At 51.3% G+C, this 26,950-nt stretch overlaps 1 protein-coding gene across 1 annotated transcript; it reads right to left on the bottom strand.

Moving 5' to 3' along the window:
* Positions 1-1,808: 1,808 nt before the first annotated feature.
* On the bottom strand, positions 1,809-26,692 carry Xkr7 (XK related 7). The gene is made up of 3 exons (XM_032904460.1): positions 25,946-26,692; positions 5,739-5,941; positions 1,809-4,745 (listed from the first exon to the last, which is right to left on the bottom strand). Exons 1-3 carry the CDS (start codon positions 26,527-26,529, stop codon positions 3,790-3,792), a joined length of 1,743 nt encoding a protein of 580 aa, XP_032760351.1. The 5' UTR covers positions 26,530-26,692; the 3' UTR covers positions 1,809-3,789.
* Positions 26,693-26,950: the final 258 nt, after the last annotated feature.

Below are 26,950 nucleotides of genomic sequence, written 5' to 3'. Positions count from 1 at the left end.
CAGCTGACCCCTTATCAGATGCTGGGAACAGCCAGAGCCCTGGGGTCCTCCAGATCACCAGGGTGACATTTAGGGTTACATACAACCTAGAGGCTCCTGACATCCCTGGAGGGGCAGATGCATTAGAAGCCTCAAGCTGGTGGCCAGCAGATTGCTTTCCAAAGCCTACATCTTATTGCCTAGCTGTCACAGAGCACCCACCCGCCTGTCCCCACAGTTCTGCCTTCTCAAACCTCCATCCACCCCTTTCCTTTCTGGCAGCATCTGAGTTTATGCTCAGGCATCCTGCCCCAGAGAGCCTTTCTTCCACTGCCAGGCCTTTATAGACCCCAACCCAAGCAAGCTGCAAGGGGAGGGGCCTGCAGACCTTAGCCTTCAGGGGAATGTTTGGGGACGACTGTCCCAAGCCTCCCCGGTTCTCTTCTGGGAGTCTGCACATTCTCAGCCTTGCCCTCCTGGGTCTCTGCCTCTCCAGCCCTCGAGGTGACAAGCTTCATGGAGACACAGGTGCAGGAGGGATCTGGCTGAGAATAAGGCAGATTTGGGGATAATGGGAGGAAGGGACGGTGCCCGTTTCTTTAGACAGTCCCTGCAGGGGAGGGCGGAGGCCTGTGCTGTCAGCGGGGGTGACTGTTACAAGGCACATGGTACATTGGTGAGCGGAGGTGCAGTTAGGGATGCGTGGTGCCTGGGGAGGTCTGAGGAGCAGGCAGCTGGAGTTGGTTTGAGGGTAGAAGCTCATGGAGTAAGGGGCAGGGTTCTATTGTTAGGAAAGGAAGGCCTAAGGATTAGATATTAGTCAGGGCCTGCGTAGCATTTCTGTTCCCAAGATGTCCCATTGTCTGCTGCTCCTGTAGAAGACATAACCAACTTTTATTGACGCCCAGGAGAACCCTATGGTTCCATTTACTCGATGTGTGATCTTGGGCAAATGTGTGGCCCTCTCTGTTTCTCCCATATACTAGATATGAAGAACAAGTGACTTTGGGGACCTATGCGCCCCCCTCCTTTAAGGTTGTGATTCTAAAGTCCTTTCTCACTGAAAGAACCTTATAGGGATCAAGGGAAGAACTAAGAATCCAGGTTCGGTTGATGGTCTGGGACCAGGAGTGGAGGACCCCAGGGGTCCACTTGTGACAGGGAAAGAGACCAGCTGAGGTAGATTGTGTCAGAGAAAGGAACCAGAAAACAGTTCCAAGAAGATGGGGGCCTTCCCCAACTCTGATTCTTCTGCCCTAGAGAAGCAAAAACACAGGCCAATAACAAGAGGCCTCAAGCCAGGAAGGATGGGGTCCTGAGCTCGGGGGTTGGGGGGTAATACTAGGGGTAGATGAGCTCTGTCCAGGTAATGAGAAGGGTGAGGGCCTCTGTCCATGGCTTTTTCTGGTGCCCAGATCCTCTCACAGGCAGTGTCCTGGGAAAAGCTCTGTGAGGTTAGAATGAAAACTGTGGCCATGGCTTCCCAGCAGCCTGGAGCTCTGCTCATCCTGGTTCCTTGCCTGCCCTGGCCTCCTGCAGCAACCAGCCAGGGGAGTAGGAACCTTTCCTTGTCGGCTGCTGGAGAATGGGGAATCCATAGGGCAATTCCTGGGGTGGGAGGTATAGAACAACTTGTCAAGGGTAGCCCAGATGTCACGCCAGTGATGTGTGGGATGGGTGTAGAGCTCCTGTTGGGGTGCCACACTCAGAGGAAGAGTGTCAGGTAAACAATGGGATGACAGTTCCTGGCACCGTGAGCCCTGCAGAGACAGTCGGCTTGGGTTTGGGGCCCATCCTCCATGTTCTGTCTTACAGACTGTGACGTGTGTGTAGCTGGCCATGGAGTTAGTCTCCAAGCTAGTCCTGGGTAGGGGGAAGAGAGTGGATGACTCCCTCAGAGCAGGCCTGGGTCAGGATAGAGCTACCTGTCACTCTGGGGGCCTCTCAGGGATTCTGGGAGGCAGAAAAAAAAAAGCATTCTGCACTGGCAGAACAGATGTAGCTACCGTGGTGCCAGGCATGATGGCATGGATCCTGGATATGATGTGTGCCTGTGTGCGCCTCTCAGCCTCACTGAGACTGAGTGTAGAGCCCTCCCTGCATCCTCAGCAAATCAACCATTGCCACATCAGCACTGATGGGACCTTGTGAGAGTAGCTGCCACTCTGAGCCTCGGTTTTCTACCTGTAACTCCGAGAAAAGCTGAGCCAGGTAGGGCTAAAGACTTATTTGCATAGTCTAGGGTTCTCTCAGGCTGCCACACTTCCAGCCCCATTTCCCCTTGTCCCTAAGGTTCCAGGCTGTCCCCTTCCGGTGAGCTCACCTCACTTGGCATGGGAGAGTGACAAGGGACTCTAGGTCTTGCATTTCACAAACGTCCTAGCTCCCTAGTCTCATCACCTTGCATCCCAGTCAAGACTGGCTGTCCCAGGTCAGGGACACGGCCCAGGATGAGTGGTCCTTTGTTCAACCTAGGATGTCTGGACATGGGAATGGGTCACAGACTCGGGGCGTTGGCAGATTTGAGGCAAAACAAGTTAATCTCCCAGATATTGCCCCAGAGAACCTCACTGCAGGGTGGCAAGAAGCCAAAATTTATGTCACGTCCCCAGAGCCTTTTTCCCCCAGCTGAGAACCTCTTGGCAGCAGAAATGTCTCAAGGGTCCTGAGGACAATTTCCTTTTAGAGAAGACAGGGCTGGGGGTGTAGAAGGAGATCTAGAACTCCCGTAGGCCCTGGCAGCCTAGAACTAGAGCACCCATTCTAGAACGTCGCAGGTGACTCATGCTCCTGCCTCTCCCACTACCCACAGTAGAAGCTAGAATCTTCCCTATCAAGAGCATCAGGGCTCCAGGTCCCTGATCCTTATAAAAGATCAGCAGCTCAATAGGACATGTTATCAAGAGGTATTCTAGAACATGTCTCCCCAACAGGTCCTCTCTCAGTGTGCCAGAGTGAGGCTGTAGGGCCTCATCTATGGTGGAACCAGACAGACTCTCCCTGGACATTTTATCTGCTGTGCTTATGACCTTCATCTAGAGGGCACATCCCATATGTACATTCTAGAACAAATGGCACCTTGTGACTTTTCACCTGAGGAGACTAGACTTCATCCATGATAGAACTCCTCCCAAGTGTACCTCCCAGCAGAGGCACCCCACCCTACACTTGTACCCCTTCATATTGCTGTCAGCCCTCACCCCTCAGGGTTCTTTATCCTGCCAACACATGCACTTTCAGATCCCCAAGTCCCCTCTCATACTCTCTGCTCTAATTTTCCTCCTGGCCAGCTCCCCTTCCTACAGGAACTGCACCAACCCTGTCCAGAGATCCCCCCCAACTCATCCCACAACCTCAACAGCCTTCTCCATCCTTCTCTGAGATCCCCTTCCACCACATGGCAGCCCTTCCCCCCACACTCCCTGAGGGGTGCTTGGGCCCCAGGCAGTGCCTTCTCTCTTGTGGACCCACCAGGGATGATGTGGGATGAATCTAGGCCAGGGAGAGTTAAGACCCCTGTGCCAAGCATTAGATGGCATTTCCAAGAGAGTGTGGCAGTCCATGAGGGGTAGCACCAGTTGATGCCCTGTGCCCTGGTCCAGGGGAACTTAGAGAATGGGCCACAGGGCTTAAAATGAGGCCTAGGGCCTCCACAGGGTTGCCTTCTCCCCTAAGGGATCCTAATGGTGGGGCCACTCTTGGATCCAAAGATCTACTCCCACTTAGCCTGGTGGCCCTGAAAAGTCTAGACTCAACACTGTGGTCAATGTGGGGTCAGCCCTGCCTGCCCCTTTGGGAGGCAGACTGTGCCTATACTGTGGTCTCATACTCTAGCAGCTCCTGGGAGGTGCCCATGCTCCGGTACTGCAACCGGGGCGTGGCAGGCGACGAATACTCCAGTGCCAGAATGGTCTTCCGGAGCCGGCGGTCAATAAAATGAGCATCCCATGCTGGGTACTTTTTCCGAGGCAAGTCAATCCGAATGACAGGCCCCTCTGTCCGCAAGGGGCGAGCCACTGGCGTGGGAGGCAAACCGGGTCGCACCTGGAAGACAGGTGGTGTAGGGGTCCCGGCTCGCTCACCTCCCACTGCAGCCCCATCACGCTCAGCGCCTGTAGTCCTCGGCAGAGACCTTGGCGGACTTGTGATGGCGTCAGCTGGAGGACCACAAGGCCCTGGGGCTTCGGGGAAGATACAGCCAGGTGCCTGGGGACCCAGCATGGGGCCATTGGGGTGCAGGAGACAGTAATAGACACACATGAAGAATATGCCTAATGCAAAGCTGGAGGCCACCACGCAGACCAGGATGAGGGAGTAGAAGTCAGTGGAGAAGTTGCGGCTGGAGTACCAGAAGCCGGTGAGTGCTGCGTTCTCTAGCAGCACGATGCAGTAGTAGAGGGTCACACGGCGGCGGCTGCGGCCCTCCTTGACGTTGAACCAGCAGAAGATGTAGATGATACCCACCACCATGTTGTAGATGATTTCCTCCCACTTGGACATGCAGAAGTCTGTCTCGCCCTGGATAACCCAGAAGGTCATGATGCACCAGTGGGCTACAATGAAAATGCCAAAGTAGAGCCTGTAGACGCTGGCGAAGAGGGCGAAGGCCAGGGTTCGTGCGGCGATGGTGAACAGGTGCCACAACACTTGGACCACAGCACCCTTGTAGGACAGAGGCCGCTTGTCATCTCTGGAGTCTCTCAGCACCTTCTGGTAGGATGCCAGTGTCCAGGCCAGGGACACGAGGGAGGCAGAGATGGAGAGAGCTGTGGAGACAGGGTAGGGGTGGGATGGGCTGGGTTAGGGGTGGGTCCAGGTTGGGGTCTGGGGAGGAGGAGGTGCTGGGTCAGGACCTGGGTTCTGAGCGGGCATGAAGGTCTATGGATCAGGTGTGAGGAAGTGGGGTTGGGGTGGGGTGGGGTCTTCAAGGGCAGGGATATGGGGGTGGGGTGGGGACAGGTTGGATACTTCTGTGGGTGTGGGAGCATAAAGAGAAATAGATTTGGTGTGATTTTTGATCTTCATAGGCATTAAGTCTAGGATTCAAGAGTGGGGTGTAGCCAGGATTCAGGGGTCTTAGTGGAGGGTGGGAAATTAGGGTCCAGGACTCTGGGAGTAGAAGAGGAGATCAAGAAGGGATCATTAGGTCATGGAGGAGTCAGGACACCATTAGAGGATGGGAGGCCCAACAAGTAAAGTTGGGCAGAACTAAGGAGGGAAATCCCACGTGGGACCCTGCATTCTGGGCTGGAGAGAGGGCAGAAGGTGTCCCAGAGGGGCCTGGGAGCTAGTGATGGAACTTGAGATGAGACACTGAGTTAGGGAGTGTGTAGGTGGGAAGACCATGAAGTGCGTTAGAAATAGGTGATGTGGTTTTTTGTGACAGTGACTGCCTTGGACTGGAGTGTTTCAGAAGGGGCAGTGTTGCGTGAACAGTACCTGGTACAAGGGAGGAGACCAGGACATCGAGTGAAGGGATAGGTAGATAGATTCTCTAGAAATTGATGGTGATTGAACAGGTCTGTAAAGCAAGGGGTTCCCAGAGGGCACAGGCTGGAACTCGGCTTGTAGAACATAGCCAGTAGAGGGCTCCCTCAGGGGGCCTAAGCTTGGGAGAGACAACTCAGACGGGAGAGGTATGGAGAGGCCTAGAGGGTGGTGAGGACAGTGTGTTTCCCTAAACTCAGAGCAAGCAACTCTGCCTTGGGAGTCGGGCGTAGGGAATCCCCAGGGGCCAGCGGGTGATGGGCGGGGCTCACCAGTCAGCAGTTCCGGCTCTCGGCCGCGGTGGACCAGCAGGCTGAGCTGCAGCACCAGCTGCGGAGCGCTGCGCAGGAAGGTCTCCAACAGACGTAGCATGCTCACATCCGCGCTCTCAAACAGCATCCGCCAGTAGAAGTGACGCCGCAGCCGCTCCCCACGCCAGCGGCTCTGCAGCCCCAGGTACAGGGCACGCAGGTACCTGCGGGGGGAGGTGGGACTCAGGTCTAGGCTCCTCCCACTACGTGTTTCCTTTCCTTTGCCTCCTGCCTGCGCCAGGGCAAGTCCCCACCTCCAGGACCTACTGTGACTGTAAAATAGGTTCTGCAGGGTGTGGTTGCAGAGCACTGAGTGCACCAGTTAGCGTCTCGCCTAGTTCTATCCTCATCTCCAGTTTAGAGGAAGGAACTGGGAGCCAGAGACCATAGCATTTGCCCAAGGTCACACAGCGGAACCAGAACTCAATTCTAGGTAGCGATGAACAGACCACATCGCTTCTTACTGGAAACTGTGAAGAGATTTGTTCATGGGTTTCCTGTATGGCTCACAGCTGGTGCCGATCCGAGTCCTGACCCATTCACTGCTCCTGGCCTCAGGGAAACTGCTCACCCAACAAACTTCATGGTTGCTTGGCACAAGCCATGGACATTTAATGGTCCTCCTCACCATCTGGCTTTTACACTTCTGTTGTTTCTTTTACCTGGAACACCCCTCCCTGTTTCCACGCCATTCCCAAACCTGGGTAAGTTTTGCTCTCGTTTTAAATATCAGACTTCTACTGACCATGTTCTGGAGTTAGGAGCCTCCCTCAGCCTAGCCCCGCTGCCACCCGCTTCTGCCACAGCCCTCGCCACAGCAGGTGGAGCTTCTTGGCTAGACACACATCTCCTCCAGCTGTGAGCTCCAGACCAGTGTCTACATCACCTGCTAAGTACTGCACACGGCACTTACCACACAGTAGGTGCTCAATCCACATGTCCACAGATGAATGGATACATAGTTGGTAAGTTTGTTGACTTTAATGGCTCCAACAACCTTGGAGCAGGAAGGGAAGGATTTAAGGTCTGAGTTCCATTCCCGACTCTACTTCTAACTTATTCTCTTGAGTCCTCATTCCTTCTGAAGTAGCTGAGAGGACAGATGGTAAAGAGCAGTGCCCACGTGCTTCGAGGAACTGAGTCTAGTTTCCCCTCGTGACCACAGAGCCTGTCTCTCCCCAGTTCCCGAAGAACTTTGATGCATATGACTGGTTAGCTCTTTGCCCAAACCTCAGAGGAATTCTCTAAAAGTGGCCTCCCCAGAAAACAGATGGAGAGTGTCCAACACCGATCCAGTGACCTATTGCCTGAACTTCAAACTGAGGCGCCAGGGATGGGAAAGTGCTGGCATTTCTAGGACACTGAAACCAAGGGACCAACTATATACATGCTGTGCTGACAGCCTGTGGAAGGAGCCATGGCCCTGTAGGGCCTCCATGATAATGAGAGGGGTGAGCTTGGTGGCTCTCACTCCTCAGAGCTAGTCTTCTAAGTCCTGGGCTCTGTTCCCCAAAATGTGGCCGAGAATATGCAACTCAGGGTCCTCTTGGCCATAATTAATGCTATTGACACATTCCTAATATGACACCTGGTAGCCAGGAGGGGAAAGAAGCCGTTCCTTTGGCTGCCGAGTGGCCCAGGACTGGGCTGTGTTTCTTCTGATGAGTGGTGGTCATCTCCCTGTGTCATCCATTTTTCTGAGTCTCCTGCCTCTCCCCACGACTCACACATAGGATCCCTACAGTCAGCACCTTTCAGTCATATAGCAGGAGTGCTTCATTCTAGCTGTTTTAGGTTTGTGTCCCTCCATATTTCACCCTTCCATGAGAGCCAGATGAAAAGCTTTGTCAAGGAAGAGGAGCAAGGTTTCCTGCAAGAAATAGTTTCTCCCTCACCCCGTCCTCTCTCTTCTTTCTTTTCTGACATATTCTGTGGTAGCCCAGGCTGGTCTAGAACTAAGTAGCTAAGGATGTCTTTGAACTCCCAGTCCTCTTGCCTCGACCTTCTGAGTGCTGGCATTGCAGGTATGTGACACCATGCTAATTTTTTTGTTTGTTTCATTTGTTTTTAAGGTAGATTCTCGTGTAGTCTAGGCTGACCTCAAACTCCTTACTTAGCTCAGGCCTTGAATTCCTAATCCTTCTGCCTCCACTCCCCACCTCCTTTCCTATAGGCACCACCATCCTGGTTTTGATTTCAGTTTTAAGTACACATTGTTTATAATCCCAACACGTGGGAGGTTGAGTCTGGAGGACCACAAGTTCAAGTCCAGATTGGGTTATGAAAAGAGACTTTGTCTGGAAAAATGAAAACAAATCAAATAAATTACAATAAAAACACTAGTGGGGGGGGGAAGCTGGAGAGATAGCTCATTGGTTAGAAGCACTGGCTTCTTTTCCAGTCGGTCTGGGTTCTAATTCCAGCACCCACATGAGAGCTCACTACTGTCTGTTCCTTCATTTTCAGGAGATCAAGTGCTTTCTTTTATGGGCACTATACTCTCATGGTGCACAAACATACTTGCAGATAATATACCCATGTAGATAAAATGCAAATAAGTAAATCACACACACACACACACACACACACATACACACTTGGGGACAGTAAGAGAAGAGGGATTCAGGAGAATGGGCAGATGTGAAGTAAAGAGGCCATGAGAGCCCATGTCCTTCTGGGCTGAGGTTTGCTGGACTGGGCCTAGACAGGAGGCTTCTAATGAGACAAGGGCTCAGGAAGACCAGAATTTTCATAATTCATCACCTTGAGGAATTTCATCAAATTCTGTAACCAGTTCCAGGCTGCAAGGCTAGGGCTCTGCTCAGTAGCGGAGTGCATGTTTAACTGCACAAAGCCCTGGGTTCCATCCCTGAAAAAAAGAATCTAGACTGGAGAGTATAGGTTAAATTTTAATCTGAATCCCAGAATTGGAGGTGATAGGATCAGCTCAGAGCTTCAAAAGCACACTCTGAGGGCTGGCTTGGAGCAAAGCCAAGGAGAGGCTGGGGCCGGTCCTCCAGGAGAGTGGTGACAGAGTTGAGCTAAGGGAAGGGTACACCAGGGGGGAAGAGAACAGACCAGGAAGTGGCCAGTGGTGAGGGCTAAGGGGGGAGGAAGGTCTCAGGGCTTCTGGGGGACCCAGAGCACAGATCTTCATTCTAGGCCTCCACCTCTCCTGCCCTCCTCATTCCTGTGGCTCTGACTTCGAATAGCAAGGAGAGGCCAGCTGGTCCAATGTGCAGGGGCCTGGGGAGCTGGGGAAGAGCAATACCCTGGAAGTTTCTCCGAATCTAGAAGACCATCTGTTTCCGCCCAGGTTAGGATGAGGGAGGCGCCAGCCCCGCCAGCATCCGTCACCACCTGGCAGGCCTCCTGCTACCTCCCCGCCCACTCCGCCTCCCTCCTCTGCCAGCTTTCAGCTAATGGCAGACAAAGGGCTCACATCATCCAGACCTGGGATGGCGAGGGGTGAAAGGAGGTTTGTGCCACCCGTCCACGGAGCCTGGGGGCGTAAGAGAAGCACAGAAACCACACTGCCTAGCCCTTTTGAGCCCAGCCTCACTCTTGTCCTCTTGGCATCGGGACCAAAGCAGTGGTCGCTCCTTCCAGCCAGCGATAACTACTCGCTGCCAGAGGCCCGTGAGATGTTGGAGGCTTGTGGGGAAAATTGACTTTAAAACACAGGGAAAACCTACAGAATTGAAGTTAATAAATGTTTAATTAAATGTCTGCAAAACAGAACATGATGTCAGCTAGTCATTTGCAATTTTGCTTTTATTGGGTTATATATAATTTACATTTGATGTTTCATGTGGCTGTATTTTAATATGCTTGATGTTAAGCCACCGAGGTCTTAAAACCATACTGTCTAGGACATGCAACCTTATTTCCCTGGCTTTGGTTCCCCTTCCTCTGGAACATGGCTGTGTACCCTATGTGCACCACAGTCACCAGAATGAAGATCCCCAAGGTATGATGGCTGTGTGAGTTTGTGTCCTAGCCCTGCCATGGACCCTGCTTTGTGGCCTTGGGTCGTTTCAGCTTTCCTGGACCTTATTTTTTTCCCCATCATTGTAAGCATCAAGTGATAAAGAGATAACGGTAACTTACAAACTGTCAGGATTTGGGCATAGCATCAGTGAGAGAAGAAGAGCATGTATTGGGTGGGGGTCTCTGACTCCTTGTGGCCACAGAGCGACTGCTCTTGAAACCTCCTCCAGGAATCCCCCTGCATGCTACATCCTATTCCGTTGAAAGAAGCAGATGTCAGCATAGATGGGGCAGAACACCCACACAGGACACCTCAAAACACATCCAATGCCACTCCAAGCCACCTCTAGGGTGGGTGCCACCAATTGGTACAAGTGCCCATCATCATCTCAGGACAACCACATCAGCCTTCCCTTCTCAGTGGGTCTCATCCATCCACTCCCACCCCCTACAGTTCATTCTCCATATAGCACCCAGCGGGAAATTCTTGAAGGCTTACAGATCTGGTCACTCACTTTCTAGAAGCCTTACACAGGCCTCTTATCACACTTGGAACGAGACCCAAGCTTCTCCCCTCAGCTTGCAGGCTCCCAACCATCTGGCCTGATCCTTTTCTCACTGTGTCTCAAACTACGGGTTGCTTGTTCTCCACACCCCAGCTGCAGCAGGAGTTCCCTGCCAGACTCGTTCCAGTCTCAGGACTCCTGCACTTGCTGTGTGCTCAAGCCTGGAACACCCTTCCCCAGATCCTGCTCTGCCTAGGCCCTCATCAGCTCCCTCACACATTCTTAGAGGACACCCATCCCACATTGGCGCCTCCCACCCCCAAGGTTCATTCTAGTCCATCGTATTCCTACCTTCCCTCTGGTCCTCTAGCCTTCATCTCCTGAGTGCTGGGATTGCAGGTGTGAGACACCACATCCTGTTTATGAAGGGCTGGGATCAATCCCAGGGCTTTGTGGATGCTGTGCAAGCATTCTGCCAGCTGAGGTCGGTCCTCAGCTCCTAGACCTTTTCTCTCTATTCTGTCACTGGTGCTCCACGGGGCAGGGGCCTCGTTTGTAACGGTCACCAGAGTGCCCTCTGCTTTTGCACAGGTAGAAGGCAGGTATAAATGTTGAATGAACTGATAAAGAAGTCTTGTGTGTGTTTCCTTCCTGGTCTTTGCAGGCTCTGGGCTTCTCTGTCTCAGTCCACACAAAGCCAGAACACCTCCCAGAACTCCACTCCGTGTATTCATTCTGTTGTTCTTCCTCCAGGAAGTCTTCCCTGGTGCCCCTTTATGATTGTCAGATGTCAGTGGCCTGAAGCCCAGACACTGCAGCCAGTACCCTTAACCTACAGGCCACCGTAGCTTGCGTCCTCACTTTACAAGGGTATAGAGATATCTAATGGCATTGAATTTCTGGTTCCTAGTCTTCATTTTTTTTTTAATTTTTGAGATAGGGTCTTGCTATACGACTCTGGTTGGCCTAGAATCTACTAAATAATCTAGAATGGCCTCAAATTTATGAGATTGCTCCTGCTTTATCTTCCCAAGAGTTAGGATTGCCGATGTGAATCCTGTTGTGTCATTGCTGACTTCCTGTCTCTAAACCAATCAAGATATTATTTCATTTCTTGGTGTGTGTGTGTGTGTGTGTGTGTGTGTGTGTGTAGGCATGTGTGGGCCATGTGTGGAGGTTGGGGGACATCCTGTGGGAGTCAGCTCTTTCCTTCTCACATGTGAGACCCAGGAATCAAAATCAAGTGGTCAGGCCTGGTAAGTCTTTGACTTCTGAGCCATCTTGCCAGCCTCCAGCTCACTGTCTGATGCTAAGAGAAGAAGCGTGCTCTAGAAGAGAAAGCTGAGGAGCCAATAAGCATAAACAGGTGGGGGCTGAGAGCAAAAAAGGCCTGGCCTGAGAAGTGGAGGCCAACAGTTAGTACTGGAGTCCACCTGCTCTGGATCCATGGCTCCCTCAAGACCCTACAACCTCCATGAGCAGGCAGCAGGACCAGTAAGTGGACAGAATTCACTCTTCTTCCCCTATCAGGTCACTCCTGTGGCCCAGCATCTTCCAGAGCCCAAGGGATTTGCTTTAATGGAGACAAGGAGGTGCGTCACTGTCCCTGAGAAACTTGAGTTCAGCCCCCAGCTTACCCATCTCTCTCCTGTGAGGTAAAGTTCCTGTCATTGGTTTTCGTCTCCATTCAGACAGGCAAACGTGGCCTCAGACCTCAGATCATTGTCTGTAGTGGTGCCTCCCCTAGAACATCAGTCATTTCTATCCATTTACCATGGTCAGTCAATCCGAGGGGCCTCTTTCTGGGACGCTGCACCATCACACCCGTCTATGCTGTACCATCCTGTTCTTCAGATGCTACACTCCTGACAGCCTAACCTGCGTTCTGGATACAGTGTTTTTTCCCCTTCTGTGGGTCTCTCTGCCTGGGGCTTTCAGTCCTTCAGTGGTCCATCTGCTGGCCTGCTGCTCAGCTCATGGCTCGGCATGACTGCCCGTTTTCCAGCCGTTCTCTCCTGCTTGATTCTCTTCTTCCTGACTCTGGGTTCTCCTCCTGTCTGTCTGTGTCTCTCACATCCTCAGCTCCTCCATCTGTCGGTCTCCGAGTTTCTGAGCCTGTGTTCTCGCCCCTCCCCACTCCCCCTCAGGGCTCTGGGCCAAAACCACAACAGCTTCCAGAGGCTCCCCCGCTCTACTTGCTCCATCGGGGAAGCAGCCTGCAGGCCTGCTAAAGACCCCTGTCTCCAAGATGGGCCTTGCCCTGTGACATCTGCTGGCTGAGGGTGGGGCTGGGAGGCAATGGGCCTCCCATCCTCCAAGTCCTTCACATCTGTAGGATGACAGACAGTGTGCAGGCCTGCCGATAATGATATCAACTCACATTAAGCACCAACCTTCCGGCACAACTGGGGAATCAAAAAAGTGGTAACGTGGTTCCAGCAGACACATAAGCAAGGCATCTTGAAGGACGCTGCTCAGGGGCTTTGTCAGGGAAGAGACCTGGTACTTTCTAGCTAGGCACGATCATACTTGCCTGTAAGCCTGTCCATGGGGAGCTGAAGCAGGAGGATTGCTGGTCTGAGGCTGGCAAAGGTTAGACCCTATCTCAAACTACAAAACAAGTAAGCTGAGTCGGAAGGGTTCCTGTGAATCCAACACCAGCCTGTGCTACATAATAACTTCCAAGTTGGTCTGTGCTACTCAGTGAGACTCTTGTTTCAAAACAAAACAAAAAGCCAGACTTGCTAACTGAAGGAGGTTGGTAGTTTCTGGCCAAGTTGGCTCTCCCACTAAAGCTGTCCCTGAGAACAGAGGGCCAGAGAAGATCTGTCTGGCTAGGTGAGTTCAATGGGCAGTTTCTTTTCTAGGGGTTCTCCACCCACGGCAGACAGTAACTGCCATTCGTCCACTATATTCTGCTTTGTACCTTGCTAGGACTGTGACTGGGAGCCTATCTTCTGATGAAAAGACTGGATATCATCAAAGAAAAAGTTCATTTGATGTGCGTGTGGGGTTGGTCTTGGGGGCTTGAGCTCAGGGCCCTGAACATGCTAAGCATGTGCTCTGTCCTTGAACTATCTTCTTAGCTCCATTTGACATTTACTTCCCAAACACTGCTGAGTACCCTCTGTGTGCCAAGAACTATGGTGGACACAGGGGTGGGGTTCTTCCAACCCATTTGTAGGAACAGTTTTAATAATGAAGGCCTGGACACTGATTAAATCATTGTGTAAATGCGAAGAGACCATGTCCCCTAGGCTCCAGTCATGGGTTTTGTGCTGTAGCATAGAGAATACCAGTGGGAGCGGAGAAGGTTCTACAGACAGGGAGGATTCTCTGGGAGTTGTGATTGCCGAGCGGTCTGAAGTAGGTGCAGAAGCTAAGCAGGTGGACAGGCGAGGAGGGGAGGTTTTGTAGAGGAAACAACTTGTGCAAAGGTCTTTATCTCATGACCCAGGAAGGTTTTAGAGGTGACAGCTGTGGGGAACTCATGGTGACAAGAGTGGAGGGTAGGTCTGCTGCCCGTTCAGGAAAAGGATGGGCTTTTGTCAACGAAGGAGACAGTTACCAGTCATTTGGAAGAGGTACTCTTCCAACTCCAACATCCGCACAGCAACAGAGCTGTGTCTCAGGACATGGAGAGGTGCCTCATGTCGCCAGCGAGAGGATCAAGCTGAGTGGAGGAACCCAGGCCCCACCTGTGGGGTTTGCTGGAGAGCCCAGGAAGAATGACCTCATCGTCCCCTCCTCTTGGTTTATGCCTCAATTCTGAGCACTCCTGCACGGATGCGAAAATAGGCCCTTCCTGGGGTTGGCAGCCAAAAGAATCCTAAATGTCAGTAAAGAATGTGATTTTACACGTTTGGCTCCCATCTCATGTGGTGCTGGGAGCCAGGCTGTCTCCCTTCTCCTTCACAGCCCCTGGGGAGTCACAGCCCCTCTTCTTCGCTGGCACCAGGCCAAACACTTCCGGCCACTGAGTTTAGGCCTTAGCTACAAACCTGTGACTTTCTCCCACCCCACCCTCTCTCACCACCCCCCAGCCAGAGGCCCTATTCTTGCTCAGTGGAAAAACAGAAAAGCTACTCTGGGGTAACATTTTTGGGACCAGGCTTCTCACATCCCTCCTTTCTCTGGGCCTCAGCTTTGCCAGCTATGTTATGGGTTGGTGATGCGCAAGATAGACTAAAGCTCAGAGCCCTGTGCTCTGAAGGTTCTGAAGGTCCTTTATTTGCTCTCCCCCAAACTCATGCCCCATCCTGTCCCCTGCCTCTGGGTGGAGCTAGGATGTTCAGAGACAGTGGGGAGGGGCCTTCATTCCAATCTCCTGGTGACATTTGAAGGTATCTGGAAACAAAGCAGACAGAAAGAATCACATCTGGCTGTTTGTGGTCTCACGGAAATTCCAGAAGTAGATTGATCTCATTTGTGGGGTGTGTGTGTGTGTGTGTGTGTGTGTGTGTGTGTGTGTGTGTGTCTGTCTGTCTGTCTGTCTGTCTGTAGAGGCACACTCTATCTAAAGAGGAAACCTGCTTCAGCTCCGACCACCCACATCCTAGGAGAAGATACAGTTCAACGATAGAGGCTCCATTTTGTTTCCCCTTCTAACATTTTCAAGCCCATCCAGAAATTAAGACATTAATCAAAAAGGCAAGTCCCAAGTTGGTGACTAGTTAATGAGATATCATACGATATTAAAAGGAAAACCCTTCTGTGCTCTCATGAGTTTATATGCACCACATGCTTGGCAGTTAAAAGCACTTGTTGCTCTTCCAGAGGACCTGGCCTTGGTTCCCAGCACCTATACGGTGGCTCACAACCATCTGTAACTCCAGGTCCAGGGGATCCGACGCTCTCTTCTGACCTCCACAGGCACCAGGCACACCCGTGGTGCATAAACATACATGCATGTAAAACACTCCTATACATTAGAAAAAACCCCCACAAACCAGGCTTTGGGGAACACACAAGCCCAGTGATGACAGCAAACTGGGAATCTAAGATGGGTTGATCCCTGGACGTTCACTAGCCAGCTAGTCTGTTTTCTTGGTGAAGTTCCAGACCAATGAGAAACTCCTGTCTCAAACAAGAGGGGCAGACCCCTGAGAAATGAACCTGGAGAGTGCCCTCTGGCCCATATACACATGCACATACACACCTGCACATGGTACACATATGTACCTACAGGCAAAACACTCATACACATAAAAATAAATTTAGAGAAATTAAATTTACTTAAAAACACGTCCATTCATCCCTCTGCTCCCATCCCAAGGGCTCAATAGCTGTTGGTGGCTGAGAGCTGCCACATTGGACAGTGCAGACCCAGAACACTGCTGAGCACCCCAGGGTCATCGGACAGCAGGCTACGAAACTCTACAGAACCAGGTTCGCCGGGAATCCACGACATTAATGATACACTGTGGAGTTTGTCAGTCTAGTCATTCTGCTCCTGTACGTTTGGAATTTAATGTGCTAAAAACTAAAAGGCTGCTTCAGAAAGTAGGGGACACCAGGGATGGAGCTCAGCGGTAGAACATTTACCTGACCTGTGTGAGGCACTGGATTTGACCCCAGCACCACAAAAACCAGGTGAACTAAAATTAAAAACCAAATACATAAAATGAAAGCAATAGAGAGTAGGTGAGATTATGGGGAAGAAACACATCCCAGGCTGTGTCTCCCCAAATGCCACCAATCTGTGGCCTGCAAAGTGACAGTCCAGCAGCATGGGACTTGGCATTACAAGACCCCAAGTCAGGGCTGCGAATTTAAACCATAAGGGTGTTACAGTCATCTCATGTGTCCTTTAAAAGGAAGAAAAGGAAAGTCCCAACTTACAGTATCTCTGGCCACCTCCTCTACATCCCTTTCTCTGCTGGTAGGCGTTAGTGCCCCTGCGAGAGCTCTGAGGTGGTCTTGCCTTTATGCAAAACCCCTCACCCCCTTTAACATCAGGTCCTCGGTGCACACTACATTGGAGCCACAGAACAAGGATCTTCCTTGGCGGGACTCAGTAGGTGAGGGTCACTGAGTATTAGGGCCCCCGGGGCTCCATTCCATCCCCTTTTCCTTAAGCAATAGGATGGACTTAGCCCATAAGGGTAGCAACACTCAGTGCTTTCTAAGGATGTACTCTGTGACAAGTTCTGACATCCCTAAAGGAACCCAGAGAGCTGAGCCAACATCTCTCTCCCATCTCATAGACAGCCTCTGGCTGATGGAACAACTGTGCCCGGGATCACACAGCTCCAAGGTGATGAGATCCTGACCTGCCCAGGATCCAGAGTGCTCCGAACTCCTTCTTTTCTTTCCGGAGCCCTGGGAAAACTCAGGCCGAAACCCTCACCTAAACTGTATAGACAGAGGAAATGACTCACCCAGGACTCCGACCTCAAAGGTTCATCCACGTTAGTAAGCACCCACTTCACACAAGGAGTTTTACTTCTTCTGTGTCCTAAGTCAGCTATGCCTTTTTCCTCTGGGGAACTGGACTCTGGTTTTCACGTTGAAGTTTACCCTCAGCCCACTGGCAACTGGAGGCTGAGGCTGGAGGCTTAGCAAACCTCACTGCTGTGCCCAGGCTGCAGGCTTTTGCACTGCCAGCTCTGATACTACAGCTTGAAACCAAAACCTGCTCCAGCCGGCTCCCCATCCAAGAGCTGGCTGGGTGCAAAGCCACCAAAGGTAACAGGGACACAGCCAGGCCTCCCCAGGCTTGTGATCTGTGGGGAAACCAGCCAGATGGGCTGACAGGAGTGAGTGATGGTCCCAGGGTGCGGCTGAGGAAGAGCCTGGAATGTTGGCAGCAGGTACTTTATTTTACATTAAAATAAAAACATTTTAGCTGCTTTTCTGTTGTTTTTCTTCCTTCTTCTCAAAATAACACCTGATTGGTCAGTCTATAATAAAACACTTAACCAAGCTAGGGGGATGGTCAGTGTGTAAAGCACTTGTTGTGCTAGTGTGGAGACCAGCATTTGAATCCCCTGAACCCATGTAAAGTGTGTGTGTGTGTGTGTGTGTGTGTGTGTGTGTGTGTGTGTGTGTTGCAGTGGTGTATGTGCCTGTAATCCCAGCAATCCTTTGGTGAGAGAAAGCAGAAATAAGAGAATTCCCAGAAGTCGGCGGGCCAGCTAGCCTAGTGTGCACAGATGCAAAGCAACTAGAAACCCTGTCTCAAAGTGCAAGGCTAGGACTGACTACCCACGGTCGTCCTTTGACCTCTACACATGCCCATAGCACATCCCCTCTTGCACTCACATATGAAGGCACAAACACACACACACACACAAATTACACACACACAAAGACACACAGACACACAGACACACAGACACACAGACACACAAATATATATATATATATATATATATATATATACATACATATATATACACATATATATTTTCAAAACTGGAAAGACGGCCCAGCAGTTAAAAGCACTTGCTGCTCTTACAGAGGATCTGAGTCTAGCTCCCAGCACTCAGATCACACCACTCTCAACTGCCCGTAAAGTAAGCCAGGATCAAGTGACCTCTATACTAGCTTCTGAGGGCAGCTGCACTCGCATGCACACCTCCCTCCACATGTATAGATATAACGAAAAATTATTTTTACAAAGCATACACAGAGTTAGCAGAAGGCAAAATGGTTTAGAACTCACACACAGGTGGACTTGGGAGGCCTGACCACCTGATTTTCAGCACTGGCTTTGCTAGTAACCGGGAGCCTAGTCCTTTCTGTAACTCAGCTTCACATCTGTAAAATGGGTCAATAGTGCGAGCTAACATGGAGCACTGCTATGTGCTGAATAATGCTTAATAATATGTAAAACATGTTCTATGTATTCATTCAGTATGCCTGCACACATGGCTAATATGCCTACACACAGGGACTGTTATCCCTTCCTCAAAGATGAGAAGAAGATAAGGTTTAGAGAGGTCGAGTGGCTTCATTGAAAAACGTGTAGGTGGTGAAATAGGGTTTTGGGTTCTGCAGGCCCTTGTTCTTCATCCTGACTGTCACAGAGGCAATGATTTAATCTAAGTCTTAATAAGCGATGACTCTAATTTTTAGTAATATTCAATTTTTTAAGATAGGGTCTAACTCTGTAACCTTAGCTGACTATGTAAACCAGGTTGGCCTTGAACCTGTCTCCCAAGTGTTGGAATTACCAAGGCAGGTGCCACCGCACCCATCAAAATAACTGAGTTTTCCAACCCACATGGGTGTAATCAATTATGTCCAGAAGTAAACTCTTCAGACAATGCAAGAAATACCTAATTATAGGCTGGGGATATAGCTCAGGTCACGGAGTGCGTACCTCCACAGCCTAAGTCCTAGACTCCATCCATACCCAGCACCACATAAATTGGGATGCAGTGACATGTCGTGCAGTCCCAGCTCCGAAGGAATTAGAAGTTCAAGGTCATCTGAGGCAACTTAGTGTTCATCGGAAAGACCTTGTCTCAAAACATAAACAGACCCAAAATCTAATTAGCAAGTGGAAATCTCCCTTAATCATATCCCTTCTTGATGAGACGCGACTGGGTGGCTGGAATATATAACTCTCCCATAAACAATACTGCCAAGAAAATTTCACTTTAGGAAAATATCAAGATGATTTTTTTTTTGCCTAGTTGAATAAGCAAAAGATGGTGTGAGGGGCTGAGGGTGGTTTTGGGTTTGTTTAGGGAAAGCTTTCAGAAAGAGGCAACGTGGAAGTCCCTTAAAGGGACTTAGGGTTTCTATTGCTGCAAGGCCATGGCCAAAGAGTTTGGGGGGAGGGTTATTCCGCTTACACTTCTATATCCATATTCCATATTACCAAAGGAAGTCAGGACAGGAACTCACACTGGGCAGGGACCTGGAGGCAGAAGCTGATGCAGAGGCCATGGAAGGGTGCCATTCACTGGCTTGATCCCCATGGCTTGCTCAGCCACCTTCCTTTAGAACCCAAGACCACCAGCTCAGGGACAGCACCACCCACAATGGGCTGGGCCCTCCTCCATTGATCATGGATAAGAAAATGCCTTAAGGCTGGATCTCATGGAGGCATTTCCTCAACTGAAGCTCCTTCCTCTCTGATGACTCTAGCTTGTGTTAAGTTGACACAAGAACAGCCAGGACAAAGGAGTGTAGGTTCCCTGGTGAGGAGTGAGAGGGTGCAGAGGGAGGAAGCAGCCTTAGGCATCAGTAGGGCCAAGTGCTCTGAGGCAGGATGTGGGGAGGGGAGCCAGGCTCCTGAGTATCAGATCTATGAACTCCACTTGCTTCTAGTTGTGGGTAGGGAGGGGTGGGGTGGGAAGGACAGGGCAGAGGAAGCCCATAGCATTTCCAGGTGCAAGAATTTGAACACCTTCACAAAGGCAGGGTGGCTAATAGAAAAGACCATAGTAGGCCTCAAACCACTTCCTCCTTTCCCCAGGGACCTTTGCCCCAGCTGCTGGGGTTCAAAGCCATTTCCTTGCAGCCCTCCCTCCCCCAGGCTCCCCAGGGCTTTTCGCCTGTGTGGTCTTTATAGATCAGAGGACAGGGCCTAAGTGCAGCCTCTGTGTCTGTTAGGAGTGGCTCTGGTGGACTGTGGCTGCCCTGACAACAGGGGAAGGAAGGGCGGAGAGCAGAACGCGTTGGGGAGGGTCTCCCCGGAGGAGGGTGGGGAGGCCACAATGAAACAACCCTGCCAAGTCGGCACAGGGAGGAACATTTGTGAAGGGGCCGTAGCCAAGTCCAAGCGATTGTAAACATGTTTCAGATGTGGGTGTGATGATTCAAAATCCTAGACTCATAACCAACACAAGAGAAGTGGGTACCTGGGTGGAAATGATGGAGAGAGGACGGAGACACCGTTTGGAAAGACTGTGACTTGGGATGGATGTTACACATATGTAAATAGCAAGGACCAATTACCATCAGGTGCCTGCTGAACATGGTACCTATATTGTTTAGCTCGTGGCACCCCAAGCCACGTGATGGTGCTATTGTTATCCAGACACAGGTTAAGTTATGACCTTTGCTCAAAGTCACAGAGAGAGGAAGATGCAAGGCTACTGCTGATTCTAGAGGGTGGGTTGTGGGCATTACCCACAAGCCCCTCACTCGCTAGCCCAGCCATCACCCAAGTGCCACCTCTGTAGTGAGGCTGTCCTCCCCAAGTCATCTACTCTGCTACTCACTAACTCCTTGCTCTGTTTCAGCTTTGTATGTGTGGTGTATGTACCTGTGCGCATGTGCAGGTGTGCACACGGAGATCACCGAAGGGTATCCTTTTGTCTCACTCTCTGTCATATTCCCTTGAGACACAGCCTTTTACTGAATGCGGGGGGGAGGGGGCACTATCAGCCAACAAGTCCCAGCCATCCTCCTGTCTCCATCCCTCAGCCAGCACTTGGGTTACAGGCACATGCAGCTTTTTCTGTGGGTACCAGGTGTCAGAGCTCAGCTCCTCAGGCCTGTGCAACTCCACTGAACCATCTACCCAGCCCTACTTCATCCTCTCATATAGCATATACCACCGTGTGACCCACTGCCGTCCACACTGCCATGTTAATCGTTTCTTTATCTTTGGTACTTAAAACAGTTGCGGGTATACAGCAGGTGCTCCATAAATATCTGCAGAACAAGTAACTGCAGATTAAATCTACAAGTGCCACGTCACTGTGACTCACAGACCCCTCTCATTATTGGCAACTATTCACAGGACACCGGTGGTGCTAGCTGCTACCAGTTCTTTTTTTTTTAATTACATTTAAATTAATTTATTTTGTGTGCACCTGTGTAGGGGTGGCGTATGCGTGCCACGGCTCACATGTGAAACTTACAGGTTCCCTCTTTCTACCGTGTGAGTCCCTTGGATTGATCTCAGGTCATGAGGCTTCGTGGCATTCTCTACCTACCAAAACGTCCCCCTTGTTCCGCCACCAGGTTTTGAATACTTAAATGATGGGAGCCCATGCTAAGTCTGTGGTATGTGTTACCTCATTAAACCCAAAGCAGCACAAGAAGCAGATAGGTGCAATTATGCTCTCCCCATTGGAAGGCATGGGGATTAGGTGGCTTGAGAGAGCAAGGGGTGCAGGATTTGAATGAAGCCCCTGAATGAAGAGTTCACGCAATTCACACTACACCAAAGATCGAGCTCCCCAGAAGGGACCAAGAGCTTGATCTCTCGGCTGCACTGACTCACTGCAGTTCTCTGGAGTGTAGGACTCGCTGGCATACGCAGGCAGTGCAGCAGGACTTTGTATGAGGGAGGCCCGGAAGCTCACTGCCACCTCCTCCTCCTCCCCACCTCAGGGTGCTCAGACTCTGACAGCCGGGGAGGAATCCCATGCCAGGTCTCCTCACACTAATTGGCTTAGGAAGCCATGCTTATCTGGGCAAAGCTGGGGCCCACGAGTTCAAGATTAGGGAGAGCAGGATTCATGGCTTACTGCTTTGCTGCCCACAGGGTCAGAGAAGGCAGAGTTGGGACTTTAATTGGCTTAACAGCCCTCGGTGGCTTAAAGGCTCAGAGGGCTGGGGTGGGAGGTGGTTAAGGGCAGGCTGGTGTCCAGGCCACAGCCGGATTCATGCTTCACCAAAGGATCTGTTTGCTGCTCTTCCAGGGACTCAGTCTGTTACTGCTTCAAGGCATTTTCTTAGGATCCCCAATGCCATGTGAGGGATGGAGCTGGATCTGAGACTAGACAAAGCTGGGTAGCAGCCTCCCTCCCCCTACTTACCTCCTGTAACCTCAATCAAGTTCCTTGACCTCTCTGAGTTTTGCTTCCTTGTCTGATGAATAAATGCTATCACTAACTGCCGAGGGAAGGCTTTAATACAAGGTGCCTGGAACCTCTCACACAGCCCTCGCTACAACATGGCAGGCGTGTGGTGTCTATGAGCTCCTTCCTTTTATTTTATGTTTTGACTAAAGGACCTTATATCTCTTGTGAAGTGTTTGCCCAGGGTTGTATAAAGAACACCCTGCCCCAGTGTTTCCTTTGGCTGATGCTATTTTTTTTTAAGTTGTGTGTGAGTGTATGGTTGAGTGTGCATGTGTGTGCCGCTGCACAGGTGTGCAGAGGTCAGAGGACAACTTGTCGGGTCAGTCTCTCCTTCTACCACGTGTGTTCTGGAGAGTGAACTCGGGTTGTCAGGCAGGCTTGGTGGGGGCACCTTGATTCACAGAGCCATCTCATTGGTCCTCACTGACACATTTTTTTTTTTTTAAAGAATCTTAGTAGTTCAATTTCCCATTGCCCTTGAAAAGTCAAGACCTGGTAATGTTGAAACCATGATTTCTCATGGCATCATTAGAGAGTGACCAGGTGGTATCTTTATTTTGTCTAGGACACTTGTATTCTATAACACACCCCTTGTCTGACACCCCAAGAACCCTTTCTGGCTTTTTGAAGGCACTGTACAGTCCTGAAAAGTTGAAATTACCTTTATGAGTAAAATTCAGAACTAGGATGTGGGATCAGGAAGAGAATGATCAGCATTCTCTCGGGCGTTACCCTGGAGGACTCAGTTTTCTCTGGTTGCCCCAGCCTCATCACTCAGAACATCTTCTGGAACACCTCATGTGGTATGCCAGTGTCTTGTGCCAGCATCACTTAATTTCTAGGCATACCGGACTGCATGGCTTCTCTCTACTTCCTCTGAATATTCCTATTTATCCAGGCCCCTGGCAGTTTAAGAATCCAAAGCTTGTGGGACAAGGGTCCACAGTACTTAGTGAGAGCAGACCCAGAGTCAGAACTGTAGCCGGGTTAATGTGGCCTGGTGTGCACATCTCATTCCCTATAGCCATCTCTATGAGATCTCTCCTAATTGACTGCAGAGTCTGAATTTACTGAGCAGTCAAGCTGGCAGTAATTGCTTTCTAGCTCTCTGTAGACCCCAGCCTCATGCGTGGAACAAAGTACCCAGCAGGTGACCAACTCATTTCAGAACCTGTCCAAAGGGCAGGTATTAGGAGGCAGAGGATACAGTATTACAACCTAGACATAGAAAGGGTATTGGGGAAGGACCCCGAATTGACCTTGATGACCTTAAGCTGTTCTGGGCAGCAGGTGGTCACACGGAACTGTACCACATCATTATGGATCCTGAGAACGATATCGAGTCTTAGGAGTACAGCATCCAATTATGGCATTTCACACACAGGGAAACTGAGGCTCCAAAACGGAAAGAGCCTGGCCCAAGGTCACTCCCCAACCGAGATGAAAATGAAAGTCCTTTGAATGTACACCCTCCCCAAATCCAGCATTTCCCCACAGTACACAGTTTCCTCATCGCTACCTACGCCGTTCCACTGCCTCCCCCTCTTTCCACATTCTTATCTCCACGCAACAGAAGCTGGACTTCCTATCATCGTGTAATCTCACAATCTCAGACTCATAATTCTTCAAGCTTTGGGGAACACTTTGGTGACAGAATTGCAAGGTGGATAAATTGAATTTGGGTTTTGAAGATGCAGAATCTTGAGTTCCAAAGCTCCCAGTTGATCACTATGTGACCTTGGGCAAGGGTGCCCCCTCTCTCAGCCTCCCTTCCCCTCATCTGCCAAGTGAAAATTATAATACTAACCACAAGGTAGAATTATTAAGAGAAGACACAGGAGAGAATGAAGGTTAAAAAGGGCAACCAGTAGGCTCAGCAGAAACCGAGCGCTTAATAAAATAATTACAATAGCATTGTAAATTAGGGTTCAAGTGCCTAAGAAAAATGCTTTTTTAAAAATGTGATCAATTCAAAAACTAGGACCATGCAAACTCTAAGATTTTTACGGGCCTGATACTATTACAGGCAATTTCTTCCCCTTCCTGAGAGATTCTGAGTTTAAAAATACTATGCAATGGACACAAATGGTTTCCCCAAGTTAGGCTCCTCAGGTTAGGCTTCCCCAGGTTAGGCTCCCCCCACTTGCATTTGATTGTTCTCCCTTCCAAGTCAGCTCACCCCCACTCTCACTTTCCCAGTGTAGAACAGTGGAAATATCGGACAGCGGTCTTTTACATTCAGTACCATGGAGTTCAGTGGACCCTCAGCCATTCCCAGCCACTCCCCCACCATACCCATCTATGGTCGGTCCTTCTCCCTATTGGAGGGAAACTCGGTTTCTGTTCAAGAAAGATTACTATTAGCCTCACGTCTGTGGGTTCTGAATGGGGAGGAGGGTAGCCTGTGAGTTGTGGGGCAGCTGGCCCACTTTAGGCTAAAGGGAAAGGGGGGTGAAGCTTTGGCTACCCAGAATAGGAAGTTACCATTTCAGAATCTAAAAATAACTCACCATCTGTCCACTTGGGCACAGAATGATAAATGCAGATTAGTTCCTGGATGTAGACATGAATATTTTTGCGTGTCAAGCTAATAATAATAAGACCATGAAGAGTGTTTTCCCCTTCCCCCTACTCCGGGGTAAGAGAAGGGGAATACACATCATCTTGGCTAGGGAAGAGGAGGAAACTAAGGCAGAGAGAGAACCAACCACGGAAGAAGAGTGACACCCAGCAAGTGAGCAGCTGGGGCAAACACCAGGGGTCCAGTTTCCAATGCTCAACTCAGAACAATGCCTTCTGACTTAGGCGGAGTACACGAAAATGCAACGGAGTAAATAATCCCCTTCCATATCTGGAGTGGCTTTCCCCTTGCTTTCCACACCTCCGTTATAATCACAGTCATCCCTGACATTCCCAAAACATGCTCCAGCCTCCAGAGTCCCCACACAGACCTCCTCTTGCCTGATCATCCCAACAGGTTAAAAAGCAGTAAGCCAGCAAGATGGGAAGAGTAGAGATTCCCCTCATTTCGCAGGAGAGGAAACAGACTTGAAAGGAGGAGGAGGAGTGCCCAAGAACACACAGTAAGCCAACCCATTTTGTCATTGCAGAGTACAGCCCAAGGAGCTAGAGTGATTCTGATTTGAGAGGAGCTGTGGTTTAGAATCCCCCCTCTCTCCAATTAACTCAGCCCAGCAGGCACCCTACTTGCTGGCAAAGGATGAAGCCTGGAAGTGAACAGTTTGAATGACGCCCCAGCGTTTGTTTTCCGGTCTGAGGACTAAGGGGCAGCCAGTAGCCATCTAGTGTCAAAGTCAAGATTCGAAATCTCCTTGGTCCCTTTGGGGGGATGGGAGGGCACTGTGGAGCTCCTTAGGAAGTAGGAGCCAACGAGTGCTGAACTGGGTTCACCTCGGGCCCTTTCTCTACAAAACCAAGAAGTTTGGGCGGGATAGTCATTTAGCTGCCTTTCCCAGGATGTTGGGGTGGGCTGCAGTTCAGAACTGAGTACCTGTGAGCGGTAGAAAGGACTTCTGAGTGATTTCCTAAGTCGAGGCTTGGTACCAGGACCTGGATGAAGGAAGGGTCAGGACTGGAAGGATCCCTGCCGTCCTATTTCAAGTAACACTTGTCCCCATGCTCCCTGACTACTCTTTGCTCACACAGCACTCAGGATCTCTGACCCCATCTTGCCCCATTAGCCAGATCAAAGCTATGGATCTGGGGTCCGACAGAGTTTGGCAGAGGTGAGGAGCTGACTGAGAAGAAATCAGAGCTGCAATGGAGTGTGGGTCGGGGTGAGGGTCAGGACAGGAGTAGGGCGGGCTAGAAAGGCCAGAGCAGATCTGGGGCGGAATCGCACTCCCGAGACTCAAGCTTCCTTCACCTGCTCTTTTCCTACCTCCAGACCTGGCCGAGTTGCAGGAGGTGAACGAGGGTCTGCAGTAGCCAGACGCAGAGGCGGCAGCAGCGGCGGCGGTAAGCGCCGGCTGAAGATGGTGCGGGCCGGGGAACCAGCTCCGGGCTACCTTCTTTGGTCCGGAAGGCGACAGCACTGTCCTTGGTGCTGATGGCGGCTCCGACTATGTCGCTGTCCTTGGTGCTGACGACGGGTCCCGGGGTCCCTGTGGGCTCCGAGTAGTCGTAGACGAACCAGCGGAAGCTGAGCAGCTGCACGACCAGTGAGGGCAGCAGCACGAAGAGCAAGGTGAGGCCGAAGTAGGTGCTCTGACCCTGCAGGTAGTAGGAGGCCGCCAGCCACAGGTCGGTGGCGCCGTCGGAGAAGAACACGAGCAGCGCGCACAGCACCCAGCAGCAGTCCCGCAGCTCGTAGCGTGGCCCCGGGCACCCCGCCTCCACCGGTCCCGGACCCGCGATCCCCGCCGCAACCTCCCCGCGCCCTCCCGCCCCGCCCCGATCTGCTCCCGCCGGCCCCTCGGGCCCCGGGCCGGCCACGGCCGCCGCTCCATCCGACTTCGCGGCCATGTTGGCGGAGCAGGAGGCGGGGAGCGACTTCCGGGCGGCGGAGCGGGTGGGGTGCAGAGTGGGGAGGACCCTGCGCGGGCGGCTCCCGCCTCCCGCTCTTCCTCCGCCGCTCCTCTTCCTCCTCCCCTCTACCTCAATTATTCATCCTTGCCGGCGCCGCCCCGCCCGGGCTCCGGCCTGGATGTGGGCCGCCCCCTGGGAAGGGAGGGGGCCAGGGAGGGGAGAGCATCCCAGGTCACCCTCGCATGGTTTCCTCGGAGGCGTGGGGCCCAACCACATGCTTTCTGCCTCTGGCCTCCCCCTTTGATTGCCCCCGCCCTATCCTCTCCTTTTCCATTGATCTCCTGCGGTACCTCCGGTGGTTTGGGTCTTTCAATGTCCCAGGAGGGTGGGAGTGTGAGAATAAAAGGACAGAGGTTGG

The sequence above is a fragment of the Rattus rattus genome, chromosome 5 (assembly GCF_011064425.1).
Source record: "Rattus rattus isolate New Zealand chromosome 5, Rrattus_CSIRO_v1, whole genome shotgun sequence".
NCBI classification, from domain to species: domain Eukaryota; kingdom Metazoa; phylum Chordata; class Mammalia; order Rodentia; family Muridae; genus Rattus; species Rattus rattus.
The sequence above is the reverse complement of the archived record's forward strand: the minus strand, read 5'-3'. Positions and strand labels throughout refer to the sequence as shown.

What these genes read in the sequence shown, in the direction of transcription:
- Xkr7 (XM_032904460.1), bottom strand. Translation starts at nt 26,529, where the DNA reads ATGGCCGCGAAGTCGGATGGAGCGGCGGCCGTGGCCGGCCCGGGGCCC. An exon ending in CAACTCGGCCAGGTCTGGAG is followed by an intron (nt 5,942 to 25,945) that starts GTAGGAAAAGAG and finishes CTCCCCCCGCAG; the next exon opens with GTACCTGCGTGCCCTGTACC. An exon ending in AGAGCCGGAACTGCTGACTG is followed by an intron (nt 4,746 to 5,738) that starts GTGAGCCCCGCC and finishes CTGTCTCCACAG; the next exon opens with CTCTCTCCATCTCTGCCTCC.